At 40.9% G+C, this 17,773-nt stretch overlaps 1 protein-coding gene across 6 annotated transcripts in view; it reads right to left on the reverse strand.

The window, feature by feature from the left end:
* The window catches only part of tp63 (tumor protein p63), a 266,101-nt gene that overhangs the window by 24,593 nt on the left and 223,735 nt on the right, over positions 1–17,773 (reverse strand). For all 6 annotated transcript variants that reach the window (XM_048604513.1, XM_048604514.1, XM_048604515.1 and 3 more), the window contains 6 exons: positions 8,148–8,334; positions 6,069–6,184; positions 5,403–5,512; positions 3,856–3,992; positions 2,902–2,987; positions 1,892–2,016 (listed from right to left, as the gene is read on the reverse strand). In XM_048604513.1, coding sequence (XP_048460470.1) covers positions 1,892–2,016; positions 2,902–2,987; positions 3,856–3,992; positions 5,403–5,512; positions 6,069–6,184; positions 8,148–8,334 — 761 coding nt within the window. The remainder of the gene's footprint in view (positions 1–1,891; positions 2,017–2,901; positions 2,988–3,855; positions 3,993–5,402; positions 5,513–6,068; positions 6,185–8,147; positions 8,335–17,773) is intronic.

Raw genomic sequence — 17,773 nt, forward strand, 5'->3', positions numbered from 1 at the left:
CACACTGGGAGGTCACACTGGGAGGTCACACTGGGAGGTCACACTGGTTCAGCAGATCAGTGTTTCCAGATCAAAACAGTAGAAGCAGAATAGCCAGTCACACAGATAGCAACTTTAAAGGAATAATGACAGACTAATGAAATGTCATGATCATGAAGACAAGATCAAAAGAAAAGTGATAAAAGCACAAAAAAATCCAAGGAAACCCCCAGGAAGAATAACATCTTAAAACAGTAAACTAAAGAAAACAGATATATGAAGCTGGAAATATGGTGCTGCATATCAATACATTTTAGAATTTCTCCTATTACGAATGCAAGTTGATAAACACAATCATGAAATTCTAAAGCTAAATCCAATCTTTCAAGATTGCTTCATTCTCCCACAAACTTGGTAGCCCAGGCGCAGGCTCAAGCTCAGAAAGGTAAAGGCACCTCAGATTTCACTACCTCATACTGAGGTACTGAATGAAGATATAGGAAAGCAGCTCAACTGCAGAGCTTTTTTGCAAGAGGTATGATGGGAAAAGGAGAAAGAAAAAGTGTAAATTACTGAATGCTGGATTTTTGTACTGCATTTCTAAAATACACAAAATAAAATAGTGCTGCACGGATGAAACACTTGCAGAAAGATTAAATATTGGATTTTGTTCAGTGAAGTGTAAAAAACATTCTACTGGATTGTTGTGGCATTTGACAATTTTAAATGTTATGTACTAACGGTGTATCATGATCAAATTTGGGTAAAGCCTGGAGGGGCCTCATCTCATAACCATAGTTTCTAAACCCATAACGATGATTCAGGTCAATCCGCACTGACACCTCAATGAATTTAATGGCCTTTTTATAATAAGGTGCCCAAAACTCGACCCTACTCTAACTAGCCAAACTATTTTTGCACGTAATGGATATTATTTCTTTCTCCTTGCACGCTGTTCCCTGAAGGGGAATTGAAGGATCCCGTGGTGTGACAGCTGAAAATCTGCCATCGTTGATGACCTTTTTGAGCATTAAGAAATCCATTTCATATTATTTCATCATTTTAACATATCCCTCCAGTACAATCTATTTCAAACTGCAGTGAGATCCCTTTCTCTTTAAAAGGAGGATGGTTTAAATATAAAGGTGTAACACAAACTACTTCCACTTAATTTGGTCTTGTGGAGATCGCCATTTTTAAAAAAAATTAACTGGTCTCCATTAGCTAGAAGTGTGGTCACTGTGTATAGTTATTAAACTTTCCTATACATCAAGATAGGGACTAGCTGGATTACAGGATGATATGGTAAAGACTGATCAAGCCCAAGCTCAAACACGAGAGGGGTAAGGCAGGGACCTAACAGGGATTATGAAGGAAAAACTCATACTGTTTTATTATCCCATGCTCTATTTAATCCTGACTAGTTACTTGTCATTGTATGTAATCCTAACTAATTATTTCCTATTCTATGAGGTCCTTCATTACATTTCTTGGTGGTAGAAAACAGAATGACTGAACACATTATTCTTATTCAATAAAGTCCCTGCTCTTTTACTGAGCCAAAATTCTGGAACTCCCTTCCTGAGGAGGATCTGGTCTCTCTCCACCAGATGGTCTGCAGTGGTTCAAGACTCACGACCATTTTCACAAGGCCAATTAGAGATGGATAATAAATTCTGGCCTAAACAATGACATCCACGTATCATTAAAGAATAAATAGAAAATACCGAAAACTGGCACAGAGTTTAATGCAGCTAATGACTCGTCAGGCTCAACAGCAGTTGGAATACTTGAATGGATCACTACCATGTAACCTACTGTCAGATGTTATCCTCTCCACAACTGTCAAAAATTAGGGCACACAAAGAGGTCATTAAGTCCAGTGTATCTGTATCAGCAAGTGTTAACTTACTGTTTCTGCAGCAGATGCTGCTGTTGTTGCCTGTAGTTTTCAATCGTGTGCTGTGGCAGTAATTGCATCAGTTCCAGTGACTCTTTAATTTTCAGCAATACTTCGTAAGTCTCTCGTCCTCTTATCTGAACAACAAGAAAAGTGTAATTGGTCAGATACAGAGGAGGAACAAGTGACAGTTACATTTACATAGTACTTTTTGCAGTGAAAATTTGCAGGTCTCAGGATAAAGACTGAAATTTGGTAATTGATGAATGGTGGATTGATCAAAAAATTTGGCTGTGAACAGGTTGTTGAAGGTTGAGAGAGGCAGCCAGAGGGATTGGTTTTGTGGAAGAGTTCTACAACTTAAGAATACAGCAGTTAAAGGTTATTCCACAGGACATAGCAAAATGGGAAAAGATTTGGGAGGCTCAGAGGAGTTTAAGCACAATTCAGGAGTTAGAAAAGATGGACACCATTAAATAAATATATCAAGAGCAGGTACGAAGAGGGGATAACAGCTTGTCAGTGTCAAGGTTTACAGGCTTCATTCTATTTGTTTACTGAGGGAACTCACATGCATCAGGATTACGATAAGAGAATTTAGAAATAGATACATGTAAAATGGACCTTTCAGCTTGAGTTCCCTAATAACTAAAATTCATGACGTGTAAATCAAGACACGTTTTTGCATTGAGAGAGAGGCAGGAACAGTGAAAACTGGAGAGCGTGTGCATCGAGAGATAGATGGTATGTTTCAACACCATGCCACTTCAGTGAATATCAGAACTGAATGGTACCATAATACTTTGGGCATAGAAATCCCAGCCAGTCCTAAGAAAAGACAATGCAATATGGCAATTAACATTTTAGAACTGCTCCAAAAAGTTGACAAATACAGATCTGTGGCATGTTGTTCAAAAAAGTTGGCTGAAACAGTACTTCTTCAAATTGGCAGTCTGTATATTTCCAATCAGTTGGATCGTAAATTCTAGAGGAGAAATTCAAGTAAAAGTTTGAAAACCTACTGGCAAATAAAACAACTCCTCATCGCCGGGTCGTCGTTTCTTATTAGTGATTGAGGCTACCTGGATCCCCTGGTTCACATGACGGACTGTAAGAAAACATTAAAAAGAACTCTCTTAACAGCATGATTGCCAAACATAAGTGAACATCAGCATCAATATCATTCACTCACATGAACTGGAATAGCACTGATGGCAAAATCACCTGCTTCCCTGACTTCTACAGTTCTCCTGCCAGTACTGTGGCAAAGGCATAGATGACACCCTGCTAATGCATGTTGATGTGGCTTTGTTGTCCCTCCATGGTTACAGATCTGGAGCAGCCCTGAAGAAATTCCAGGGTTTGGTTTTCACATGGTGCAGAGCAGTAAAAGTCTGTGGAAAAAGTGCTGGGACAAGGGAAAGACAGATTGTACACAGTATTTTGTTTGCCTCTTCTGCAGTTGCTGTTTGTCAAAGTTTTCATTGAAGAGCACTGTCCTTAGCAGTAATGCAAAGCACTGCCACACACTGTAATGTGGCATCAAGACCTAGTCCCGTGCATGCCACCTGGCTGTCACAGTCAGCTACCAAGTGAGGACTGTGTAATTAAATTAAAACCCCACCTTTTTAAGAAGAGCTCTTTCATTTGTGTCGCTGTCCTGTTTTTTGTGATCACTAGTCACAAGTCCTCAGTGTGCAGAAATGAAAATGTGCAAAGAATAACATAGCTATGTCACACACTTGCAGCCAAGGTTGACAGGTTTGTGTGGAGCTGGTAAGGGCTGATGTGATTGAATGGGCTTGGTCAGTAGAGCATTGGGAACTCTCTAACAGTTCTCCATGGGACAGTGGGTAATAGAAGTCAAACTCATCTACAGCATTGGGATAACCACCTATACAAATCATGATGGAGTTGTACCCGTCCAAATCCAAGGGACAGGCACAACTTTAAAAGGAGTCCCAGTAGTTACTTACGCCGCTTGCTAGTGTCGACACCTTTTGTTCCTTCTGTCACTTGTTGTTTGCGTATGCTGTCTTCATCTGCCTTGCGGTCACGGCCAGGACAAGCGCAAATACGAGCTTCAAAGCAACGCCGGCCAAGAACCTGACCACTAGACGCAAAAGAATGAGACATTAACACATACCATTAAATTAAAACCATAAGACACAGGAACAGAATCAGGCCATTTGGCTTATAGAGTCTCCGCTGCTATTTAATCATGGTTAACATATTTCTCCATCCCATTTTCCTGCCTTCTCCCTGTAACCTTTGATCTCCTTACCAATCAAGAACCTATCTAACACTGTCTTAAATACATTCGATGTCTTGGTCTCCACAGTCCTAAGCAGTAATGAATTTCACAGGTTAACCACCCTTTGGCTGAAGAGATTCCTCATTTCAGTTCTAAACTGTTGCCTCTTTACTCTGAGGCTGTGCAGTTGGGTCCTAGTCTCTCCTACTAGCAGGGGCATCTTTCCACATCCACTCTAACCAGGCCTCTCAGTATTCTGTAAGTTTCAATCTGATACCCCCTTGCCCTTCTGAACTCCATCAAGTACAGACCAAGAGTCCTCAATCGTTCCTCATCTAACCCTTAATGTGTTTCTTCTTCTTTGGATGAATTTCTGCTGTGCCTCCTGAATTACTCCGAAAAATTCCTGCCATTGCTGCTCCACTGTCTTCCCCGCTAGGCTCGCCTTCGGAATACCTCTGGCCAGCTTCTCCCTCATGTCTTAGTATTACAATTGAGTGATGGTAACTACAGTCACATCCAATTCCAGCTTCTCCCTCTCAAGCTGCAGGGTGAAGTCCATCCTATTACGGTTACTGATACCTTGGGGTTCCTTCACCTTAAGCTCACTAATCAAGTCTGACTCATTACATGTCCATAAATCCAGAACTGGATCCAAAACACTTTATAATGTATAATTTAGCTGCTATGTACAGGAACCAACATGTTGGAATGACATTTATTATTTATACTCTAGTACCTCATTTGCATCTGATTATATTCCTGCAAAGAACCTGAGGATGTTTTAATACCTTCAAGATGCAATTGGGCTGATTGGACTGATAGAGTATGGTACAGAAAATTGCCAGTAGCGCGAGTTCAGAAACCATTGGACAATGAGGATACCACTTGGACAATGAGGACACCACATAGTGAGAGAATGAGAAAAGTACTATATTAATTCACCCTGTTCTTGCCATCAAAGTTTATAAACAGCCTGTACAAATTCTCTCTTCTTGCTGGGTCCGTCTGTACCAGTTAACCCCTGTAGCCTGCATGACAAGTCAATAATATGTGCACCTCTACAATTGTTACTTTAAACTGGCTGGCAGCAACTGGGCCATTTCCACTTTCCGTTCCTTTTATCCAGATAGCTTTGAGATGTATTTTGGTATCAGAATAAAGAGAAAAAGACACTACCCGAATACAAATGGTGGGAGTCAGAGTATTGTGAAACTGTGTGTTTATGTAAACTCAAACGCGAATCTATAAGGAGACCATACTACTTACTCCCTGTTTTCTAGGGTGACAATGATGAGGATAGGACGCCGGTTCATTCCTCCAACACAGCTGCTGTTACACATGAAGTTATACAGGATTGTGGTGAACTCAGTGCCAACCTGGTTTAAAAATTGGTGAATAGAAGAAAACATAAACTGAAGTTTTTCTGTACAATAATGCATTACATCAAAAACCTGCTGATACTGAGGCCACTGCACAAGTTTTGTAGCTCCACTGAACACCGTGTTGTCAAGTGACTTGCTGGGGTAACAGTGAAAACTTGTTAACAATTCTAACCTTACAAATAAGTCAGAAGAAGTGATAGTGCATCAGTTGCCGATTCTTATCACTTGAATTTTCTTTTCCATCTCAGGTAAAATGGGCAGACGACTCATTAGGGCAGGGTGTAAAACGGGCAAGACGATTCACCGAAATGGAGTACAAAAGGGGTTGAGGTCTCAATGGGACGGAGTGTAATAAGGGCAGACAATTCACTGGGCAAAGTGTAAGATAGGTGCTCAATGTGCGCAGCTACAATCATTAAAGCCATGTGAGCAACACAATCCCAGAGACAGTGAAATAGTCAATGCTGATCAGTGGCAGACTATTTCCTGCTCACGTGTTCCTTATTTCAAATTTAAGTAGCAATATAGAAATCAAGGGGATATACCTTACCTGTGGTGGTTCATAGGGCACCATGACACTTTGCCTCCCAGTAATTGGGTCCTCAACATACTGGGCATGGCTGCTTCCCTCCACTCGGATTAGGTGGCTTGGTGGGGCCACTTGACCTATAGGAACAATGTTTAGTTAAAAGGGAGTGATTTATTCATTTACAAAATCAAAGACAATGATATTTCCCCCACTGCTCATTTATTACATCAGGAAATCAAACAAATTACAGCAACAGATTTATTAGAGAGGAATACTGCAGATTTCTTTTATTCATTCACAGGAATGACAGCATCACTGGCTAGGTCACACAGCATTTACTGCCTATCCTTAATTACACAAAGGCTCATTAATGGGTAAAGGTCAGCCTGAGAGAATCAATAGCTGTTAATGAAGCCACATCTCATTTTCTGTTCAGAGACCATGCAGCCTTCAGAACTCAATATCAAGTTCAATAATTTTAGGTCCTGAGCACCTTCTGCCATGCCCTTATCCTAATCGCCACACATGAGGCCTTGTCACTTGAGCTGTTACCACAACCAACCCATTTGTCAGCTACATATGGTCCCTATTAGCAGCTGTTGATTCTTCCAGGCTGACCTTTAACCATTGTTTTGTCTGCCCAACTGCTGTTCACTCTCCCTTTCTGGGCTCCATCTCCACCTATTGTTTGCACTTCACCCATCACCCTGCATCTCATCTTCAACACAGACACCTTTCCTGACCACAATCAGCTCTAAAGGTGGTCACTGGACCTGAAATGTTAACTCTGTTTTCTCTCTAGATGCTGCCAGAATTGCTGAGATTTTCCAGCAATTTCTGAGTGGGAGCCTGATTTTATTGATTATTAGTGCAGTAACAATATCACTGCAGCACTCTCTCCTCCTCAATTTGTCAAATAACAACATCTGTTACAGCAGTGTGCTGATCTGCAACCCTTACCTGCAAACGCACTACAGTCAGTATTACATGCATATAGGTTGCAGTTCACTATGTTACATCTTGCAGGTATGTGGCATGAGGTTGGATGTTGCACGTCCATAAACAACTGTGTCTTGAAATAAAGTGAGCTTGTCTGAAATACAATCTCAACCTTCTCCTCAATGTGAAGAAACTGACAAAACCCACCAATTCCCAGTTACACTGGCAGCATTCAACCTATGGCTATCAACCTACCAATCATTTTTAACCATGGATCTAAAGTATTGGTTCTCAGCATATTATTCCAATTTAGTTTAACAAATACTAAAACTGGGGAGCGCTTAAGAAGTGTTCAGCTACAGGTCGAACCTGACAACTACATTCAAGAAAATTTAAGGGGCTAATGATTCGATTTAATTAGGGTATGATGCCTTGGCTTTTCTAGCTTTCCGTGCCATCCTATGAATAGAAGCCCTCAATTAACTTTAATAGGTGGGAAAATATGAACTTGAAAGCTCAGAAGTAAAAAGCTATTGCCAATATTACAGTCTAAAGATTCACCATACTGTTAATGAACATGTACTAATTACATAGTATCTGATTGCACACAGAAAATGAATACAATATGACACTTCAATGACACCAAAACCTAACAATTTGAAGATTGGTCAAAAAGAGTGAGATCATAAACCATTTTTTGGTTTCTCAGTTTTGATGCAGCATTGTTAATGAGCTATTTGGCCTTGCCTATCATTGAAAAAGCCTTAGAGTAGGCAACTTTAGGGGTTAATCACCTGTAGCTCTCTGAAAAGTACAATGTAAGGAGTCTACAGAGTAAAAGAAGGCAACACAGACATTCACGCAAGAGATTGAAAGTGTATTATTCTAAAGCACATCTAAAACTGTATATGAAAACCTAAATCACTTCAGCCTTAACAAGGCATTGTCTTTATGATTGTGCGTTTTGATTAGAGATGAAGAGTCCTTTATCAATCAGCAAGTGACTTGAAAAAGTGATGTGATTTTTGTGGCTCAAGAACATACAGATAAATGCAAAATGTTGGTCTATCAGCTTCCACTTGTTTCTCCACGTCCCCTTCTTCCCCCAGAAGCCCTGCTCCTTTAAGATGCTGATATTTAAAGACAGTTAGGTAGCCTTACCATCATTGAACTCTCGACTGAGCTCATGATTTGGGCATCGTTTCACCACTTCAGTGACATGCTCTGCCTTCTTGTACACTGGCATGGCCCGGATCACAGCTCCCTGTGGTGGCTGTGTCATCACTTTGATCTGAATGGGACATGTCTTGGCAATCTGACAGTACAATTTCTTCAGTTCTGGAGAATACTGGTAGAAACAGGAGAAACAGCATTGAGCTCGGGGTGTACATATCAGCAGTTCACTCACTTCACAGTTTTTGATTGTCCCCCTCATTGCATTTTAGCTGACAGCCTTAATTTGTCACAGGTGTGAAGAACATGTATATGGATTAGCAAGTTACATTAGAAATCTTACAAGTTTAAGTAAATTCTTAAATATCGATGAGCTGAATCTTGACACGTGCAAGATACTAATAGTCAATTCTTATAACTGCAGTTTATACGGAAGTTTACAATGTAGTAAAAGTGTATTGGAGTTGGAACTCATTGCATACCACTGGTGTTGAAAGCTCACATCACTGAAATAATCAAGGAGGACGGTTGGGTTGGTATTATAGAGTCAGGTAACACGGTCCAATTCATCCATGCCGACAAAGTTTCCCAAATTAAACTAGTCCCAGTTGCCCGCATTTGGCCTATATTCTTCCAAACCTTTCATATTCATGCACCTATCCAAACGTCTTTTAAATGGTGTAACTCTGCCTGCCGCTACCACTTCATCTAGCAGTTCATTCCATAGAAAAACCAACCTCTGTGAAAAAGTTGCCCCTCAGGTCCTTTTTAAATCTCTTTCGCCTCTCACCTTAAAAATATGCCCTCTAGTTTTGAGTCAATAAATGTGGAGCTGGAAAAGCAGGTCAGACAGCATCCAAAGAGCAGGGAAGTCAACATCTCAGGTCAAAACCCTCCGCTGGAACTGACGAAGGATTTCAGCCTGAAATGTTGACTTCCCTGCTCTTCGGTTGCTGACTGACCTGCTGTGATTTGCCAGTTCCACGTTTATTGACGCTAACTTCCAGCATCTGCAGTCCTTACTATCTCCTCCTCCGCCCTTTAGTTTTGAACTCCCCCACCCTAGGAAAAGACCTTTGCTATTCACCTTATTTAAGTCCCACATGATTTTCATAGAATCATAAAATCCCTACAGTGCGCAAACAGGCCCTTCAGCCCAACAAGTCCACAGCGACCCTCAGAGCATCCCACCCAGATCAATCCACCTATAACCCACCTAATCTACACATCCCTGAACATTACAGGCAATTTAGCATGGCCAATCCACCTAGTCTGCACATCTTTGGACTGTGGGAGGAAACTGGAACACATGGAGGAAATCCACGCAGACAGGGGGAGAATGTGCAAACTCCACACAAACAGTCGCCCGAGGGTGGAAGCGAATCCGGGTCCCTGGTGCTGTGAGGCAGCAGTGCTAATCACTGAGCCACCGTGCCGTTGCCACAAGTGTTCTTCATTCTTAACTGTTCCCTGGGACGTTCACCTCCATTATGGCCAAAATTCCAAATGCCAACATAGCCTATGTAGCAGGGAGTCATTGTCAACACTGCAACTGATACTGGCTGGCCAGGGTAGTCCAGGCTGGTCTAACCTGGATATGGAGCACATACACTAGCATAGAGTGCTTGGATCATATACCCTGGTGTGCCTTATATTTTGTGTAACCTAGGAAAGATCACAAATTGGTGCAATCTTCTCAATTTCATTTGTGCATTTGCAATGCATTTTTGTTGCCTAATTAGAAAGAGGCACCAAAATGTGTCCAACGGTTTCTTTTCAGACATGATTTTATAAACCTCTATGAGGTTACCCCTCAACATCCTGTGCTCCATCAAAAAAAATGTCCCAGCCTACCAATATAGCTCAAACCTCCCATTCCTGACAACCTTATGGTAAATCTTTTCTGAACTCTCTCCAATTCAATAATGTCCTTCCTGTAACACAGCAACCAGAACTGTAGCAGTATTCCAAAAGTGGTCTCACCAACGTCCTTATATAACCTCAACATGACATCCCAACTCCTACGGTAAAATGGTCTGAGCAATGAATGCAAGCGTGCTAAGCAACTTCTTAACCATCCTGTCTATCTGGGATGCAAATTTCAAAGAATTATGTACTTAAACTCCTAGGTTTCTCTGTTTGACAACGTGACCCAGGGCTGTTCCATTAATCGTGTAAGTCCTGCCCTTTTTTGTTTTACCAAAATGCAATGCCTTGCATTTATCCAAATTAAACTCCATCTGCAACTCCTCAGCCCATTGGCCCAATTGATCAAGATCCCTTTGTAATCTTAGATAACCTTCTTCACTGTCGACCACACCAACATTTTTGGAGTCATCTGCAAACATGCCTCCCAAATTTTCATCCAAATCTTTTATATGAAATGACAAAGTGGAGCTAGACAGATCCCTGCAGAACACCGCCGATCACAGACCTTCCATCCCGAAAAACAACCTTCCAACACCATCTTATGTCACCCACCGTCAAGCCAATTTTGTATCCAGTTGGCAAGCTCTCCCTGAATCCCATGTGATCTAACTTTATTTATTAGTCTACAATGCGGAACTTTGTCAAAGGCTTTACTAAAGTCCATGTACACAACATCTACTACTCTATCGGTGTCAATCTTTTCGTTATGTCCTCAAAAAACTCAATCGAGCTTGTGAGACACTATTCACCATGCATAAAGCCATGCTGACTATCCCAAATCAGTCCTTGTCTCTCCAAACGGATGTAAATCCTATTTCTCAGAATCCTCTCCAACAACTTATCCACCACTGACGTCAGACTCACAGGTCTATAATTCTCAGGCTGCTCCTTTCAACCTTTCTTAAGTAAAGGCACAACATTAGACACCTCCAGTCCTCCAGCACCCTACCAGTGACACTAGATGATACAAATATCTCAGCTAGGGGCCCTTCAATCTCTTCCCTAGCTTCCCACAACATCCTGGGATACATTTGATCAGGTCCAGGAGGTTTATCTATCTTTATTCTTTTAAGACCTCCAGCACTCCCTCTTCTGTAATATGGACTATTTTCAAGACATCAATATTTATTTCTCCAAGTTCCCTAGCCCCCATTGGTATTGAAGCTTTTAATTCAGAAGTGTTTCAACTGAAAAGGTCCTATCTGCCATTCACTCCAACTGCACCATTGAGTAACAAATTAAGGAAACATGGAGGACAGTTTCAACTGACATTTGTAAATAGCATTATCTGAATTTACACGATAACATTTAATGATAAATACGGATACAGCCTGGCAAGACATCACTAAAGTAAGCTCACTACAACATATATTCTGTAATTTAGTAAATTTCAAAAATGAAGCTTTTAGCATATCAATCCCTCCAAACCAGAGTTCCTTGGTATATAGAAAGTGCAGCCCACCATGACTGAGCTGACCATATTATCATTCTGAACTAATCCCATTTGCCTGCACATGGCCTGTATCCCTCTATTTCCTGTTGATATGTTTGCCTAAATGCCTCAAGTGTTACTATCATTTATACTTTTACCACCGCCCTTGGTCTATCACCCCATGTGAAAAAACCTGCCTTGCACATCTCTTTCCAACTTTCCCCCTCACTTTGAAACTATGCTCCCTAGCATTTCACACTTCTACTCCGGGAAAAGATTCTGACTATCCACCTTATCCACGCCTGTCATAATTCATATACTTCTATCAGGTTGTCCTTCAGCCTCTGATGCCCAAGTAAAAACAATCCAAGTTTGTCCAACCTCTCCTTACAGATAATATACGTCAATCCAGGCAACATTCTGGTAAACCTCTTCTGCACCCTCTCCAAAAGCTTCTTCATGTAATGTAGCAACCAGAACTGCACACGATACTCCAAATGTACATTTCTAATCAGCTACATCTTGACAAGAACCTTGGTCAATACAGTGTGGAGCTGGAGGAACACAGCAGGTCAGGCAGTATCAGAGGAGGCGAAGAGTCGACGTTTTGGGTTGGGACCCTTTGTCAGGACCCGGCTCTTGATGGAAACCTTTCTAGCTTCTCCTTGAGGAGCATTAAGGTATTTGGTTTCACTGCCCATGTCTGTATTTCTGTTCCTCAATTTACCTTATTAAGCTTTACCTGTCCAAGTTTTCATTCTGTCTGAGCATAATGATATAACCCTGCCTACTGGGATCGTTTCATTTGCACAGTAAGATGCTGATGTAATATACAGGCCAGCCTATGGAACTTTCACCCCACATAAAGTCATAGCCATTGGTCCTTTTGGAGTTTATTCTTCAACGAATTAGACTTGCATGAAAGATTTAAAAAACCTTAAAAGTTACCCTACCTAAGAGGCTAATTCCAATCAAATCCATATCCACTATGAGGTTTAATACAATAAGAACTTTTTATTTATTAATTACTTGAATAAATAATAAACTCAGCTAAAGTAGGTCATGTTGTTAATTTTTTTCATCCAGATATTGAATTTTTTAAGCAAGAATTGAAGATATTTAATGGCTATCAAAGGAAGTTCCCAGTCTCCACCTCAGGATGTTCAAAGGTACCTTAAGTGCCCTAAAGTTGAGGGGGAAAAAAAGACTCCTGATTGCTAATTATTCATTTAGCCTTGCTAGACTGTTGGCATGCATGGAGTTTAAATAAGAACAAAATCTGGAACAGCTACAATGTCCCTTCTCAGTACTGACCTGTATACTCTCACTCAATCTCAACGATGAAGCATTCTGCAAGTCAGCATCTCCAGAAAGCAGAGAACAGTGATTTAAAACAAAGTGTGTGTGCTTTTGGGAAGAGGTACGTCCCCCACTGTTCGAATACAATATGCATTAGAAGGCAAGATGCGGGTCAGAGATTAACCCAGAGGACAGCATGACCCCTGTCACTGTAAATCTGTCTTTACCTCAACAAACAGGTGAGCAATATCATGCAATCGCTCCTTGCCTTCAGGTGTTGTGCAGCTGACAAAATGTTCTTACAAAGTAGCATTAAGTGGAACAGACTCTGCTGTCACTACACATGCAAAAGGTCTGCACAAATTCAGAATTTTAGTTTAGGCTCACACTTCAAGTAGTTACAGAAATCAGGAAAGATTTCATGACGGTTTAACAGGGTAATATTCACATAGCTGGTGTCATGAATGCCTTGCTATGGATTCTCAAGCTGCAACCCCACCACACACAGCAGAGGCAAGCAACTGTTATTGTTAACTCATGGTTGGAAGCAAAATTAATAATGATTGCTAGAAAGAAGGTAGATAAATAACATAAAGGAGACACAAACATTGTAGTGCTGATCTGTGAAAGACTTCAACTTCATTGTTTTTTTTGGCGATGTTTAAAGCAAAGGGGTGCATAAGACCACAAGAAGTAGGAATTGGAGGCAGCCATTTGGCCCCTCGAGCCTGATCCATCATTCAATAGGATCATTGTTGATCCAACATTCTACGTCCACTTTATCACCCTTTCCCCATAACTGTTGATTCACTGATTGATCGAGTATCTTATCTATTTCAGCCTTAAATATACACAAGACCTCTGCCCCCACCGCTCTCTCTGGTAAGAAATTCCAAGGACTCTCAACCCAGAGAACAAATTTCTCTTCATCTCAGACGTAAAATGGTACTCTTTATTCTGACACTTTGGTCCTCTAGTCTTAGACTCTCCCATGAGGGGAAAATATCTGCTCAGCATTTATCCTGTCAAGCCCCAATGGAATTAAGGAGGATGGAGGGGGGGGTGGAATCTGAGTGATGGGACAAACTTTTAGAACAGAGATGAGGAGGTGGGCAGTCTGTAGATCTTACTGCTGCAGAGGGCTATGCAGGCCAAGTCATTGGGTGAATTTATGACAGAGATGATTTGATTTGATTAATAAAGTGCTCAAGTGTTACGGGGAGAAGACAGGACAATGGAGTTGAGGAACATATCAGCCATGATTGAATGGTGGAAGAAACTCGATGAGCCGAATGACCCAATTCTGTTTCTGTATTTTATGGTCTAATTTAAATAATACTGTTCTTTTGGTCTCTTTTCCAAAATGAACAACTTTGTATTTTCCCACAATATACGCCATTTGCCAACTTTTTGCACACTTAACCTATCAACATCTCTCTGTAACCTGTTCGTATCTCTCTTGCAATCAGCCTTTCCATTTATTTTTGTGCTGTCGGCAAATTTGGCGACAGTACATTCACTGCATTCCTCCAAGTTGCTAATATATATTGAAAGCAGTTATGGGTGTAGCACTGATCTCTGTGGAAGCCCATTCATCGCCAACTAGAAAAAGGACCCTTTATCATCATTTGCTGTTTCCTGCAGAAGCAGAGGGACCTGGGTGTGCGCACACACACGTGTGTATGTGTTATATATATATGCATTTGCATAATTCATTGAAGGTAGCAGAACAAATCGAAAGCACTGTTATTAAAACATACAGAACTCTAGGCTTCATAAGGAAGGCAGAGAGTACAAAGGCAAGGGTGCTATAATAAACTTGTGTAAAATGCTGGTTTGGCCTCTGTTGAATATTGCATCCAGTTCTGGGCACCAAACTTTAGGAAGGATGCGAAACATTAGAATGGATGCAGAAAACATTCACAAGAATGGTTCCAGTGATGAGGGACTTCAGTTACGTTGATAGATTGGAGAAGTTGAGACTGCTTTGTCAGAGAAGGTTAAGAGGCAGTTTGGTTGAGGAGTTCAAATTCCTGTGCAGTCTGGATAGAGCAGACAGGACGAACTGGTAGATGTACCAGAGAATGCCAATTCTGGATAACTGGAAAATGAAGTATTAGCCTCCTTCTGTTCTTAACCATCCTGTGATATTGTGACTGGAGACAATGGAGCAGGTCCATTTGAACTTTCTGAGCCAGTTACATTATAAGGAGCCTGTGATTATAAGGCGCCTGTGATTATAAGGCATTAGTAAGAAGTGGATCTGCTCAAAGTTTAAACTAAACTGCAATCTCAGCTGGTGCTAGCCTCAATAGAATTTCTGGACAACAATTAACTTCATTATATATCTCCCTGTTTTTACTTCAAAATAGGTAAGAAATAAAGGAAAATCAAAGTTCGCCAGCATATACCTGCATTTTATATAAGAAAATTAGGGCCTTAATAGAATTATTTTTAAATAAACAACAATGTTTATCAATGTTTAATAATGCAATGTCCTTCTCTGGGCTGGGACATTCAACACTAGGGGAATCTCTCCTTCCTATCCCCATCTGGCTCCACCGTGAGCAGAATGGTACAAGATTGAGCCAGCCATGCTGAGTGCAGCAAAACATTCTGACCCCAGGATGACCCATAACCCAAGCACAAGATTCAGGACTGTTGAATGATCTGTGTGTTGGCTGTATTCAGTGGATCAAATATTTGCCCTCAAGTCTCAAGCTTGTGCGTTTAAGCCTTATTTCACAGACGGGAGCAAAAAATCTTGGCTGACACTCCAGTGCAGTACTAAGGGGGTACGCCACTGTTGGAGGTACTGTCTTGTTGATGATATATTTAATTGATGCCGTGTCTGTTGTCTAAGGTGGACATTAAAAAAAATCACTACTGTAAAGAAGTGCAGTGGATTTATTTCCAGTGTCCTAATCGATATCAATCCTGCAATAAATGTCACAAAACCAGACTACCCAGTCATCTGGACTTCATTGTGCATAAATTATTTGTGACATTTCTATTTTACAACTGTAATTATATTTCACAAACTACTTCATTGAGAGTGAAACATGTTATATAGATGCAAATTTTTTATTGCTTACCCCTCTCAGGCAATTAATTTTATTTCACAATTAATGTACTTGAATCATTTTGAACATTTCTCAATGCTCACAACTTTCTTTTCCTAGTTACATTTTCAAACACTAATTTAAGTTTGGTCCTCCACACCTTCACTCTGCTTGCAGCAGCCCATTTCAAACCCCACACCCTGTTTGACTTTGGAAAATGCACTCCTTTGCAAGTATTCCCTGTGCGCATGTGTGTGTGCCAAGTCCTGTCAGCTAACACCTGCCTTCTTTCGCAATATGCCGCCAGTCAAGGTGTGTCTCTCAAAAAAAACCTGGACAATTGTGCTGATGTTGGATCAGACGCCCTCAAAGCATTTAGCTCTCTCCAGTGAACTCCCAGCTGCTGCCAGCTGTCAGTCTCTCGATAAATTACTTCAAAGCTGCAACGTTCTCTGACACTCCCAGGTGCTGACATCAGACAGGTGGGTCTTGGACACGGCTAACTTGTCAGTATCCACGCGACAGGATATGTCCATTAAAACAACCACAAAAGAATTAATGCAGATGCCACAGTAATTCTCCAAACCCTCAGGGCAAGAATCGTTAAACACTGGTAATACTGCACTCCCAAACAGCTGCACACAGCAAAGTGATCCCACTTACCAATAGTCTGCAGCAGAAAACCAAAGTTACATAGGCTGCTAATCAGGTTAGAAAGTCTTGCTTTATCCCTTTTACAAGCTCAAGATGTGAGCACTTGGGATAGAACTAACCCAGGATTCAGATTTTTAAAAAAAATTATTTGCCAAAGGTAAATAATTACTGCTTAGCTGTGCTGTGATACACAGAATCAACCAGAATAAAGATTCAATTCTGTTTCATCCTTGTGAATCTATTCAGAACACATCAAGTTGTTAATAATTCTAACTCGAATTTTTCGGAATACTCAGCAGAATCCATCATCAAGCCCAATTAAGCCCAATAGAAGAACATTTCAAATGTATTTGATCACTGACAAAAGCAGACCGCAGAGGGTGGTCTGATGTGTATATTTCAGCCAAGTTATGCAGAAATATGCCAATCTGTGCAAAGATTTTGCCCTAGTTAAACAGCCAGAAATGCACAAACACAAACAGTATGTGGTAATTTCCTTTGCTGTGGCTACAACGATGCAGAACAGGGGAGCAACTGGAGTTCGCATTCTTAGACACGTACAGGAGGAGAGATTGAGGAGAGTGGATTTACACAATCTGAATTTAGAAGAATGAGTGGGGATCTCATTGGAACTCTCAAAATCCTTCAAGGGCTAGACAGGGTAGAAAAATTCTAGAAATAGTCTGGTGTAAAGTTTTCTATTAGTGGAGGAACAAAGAAGCAGGAAATGACATTCAACCTTCAAGCCTATCTCATTTGATTGGATCATTTCTGATCATCTGCTTCACCAGCATTTTCCAACATCATTTGCATATCCCTTGATGTCATTAGTATCCAGAAAACTAATCGATCTCTATCTTGAACATACTCAAGGTCTTAACCTCCACTCCTTCTGGGACAGAACGCCAAAGATCCACTACCCTCCTTAAATGGTTCACCCTTAATTTGATAACGTGTCCTTGGTTCTAGCCAGAAGAAACATCCTTTCTGCATCTACTCTTTCTAGCCCTTGACGGATTTTCTAAGTTCCCATGAGATTGCGCCTCATTCTTCTTATCTCTAGACAATACAAACAGACTCTCCTCAATCTCACCCTACTGTCCGTTCTCCTTTTCCAACAATCTGCCTAATGAATCTCCACTGCACCCCCTTTATGGTAGGTAGATCCTTCCTTAAGCAAGTGGGCCAGAACTGCACAAAGTATTCTAGGAGTGGTTTCACCAACTTTCTATACAGCT

This window comes from Rhincodon typus, chromosome 13 (genome assembly GCF_021869965.1).
Source record: "Rhincodon typus isolate 14 chromosome 13, sRhiTyp1.1, whole genome shotgun sequence".
NCBI classification, from domain to species: Eukaryota; Metazoa; Chordata; class Chondrichthyes; order Orectolobiformes; family Rhincodontidae; genus Rhincodon; species Rhincodon typus.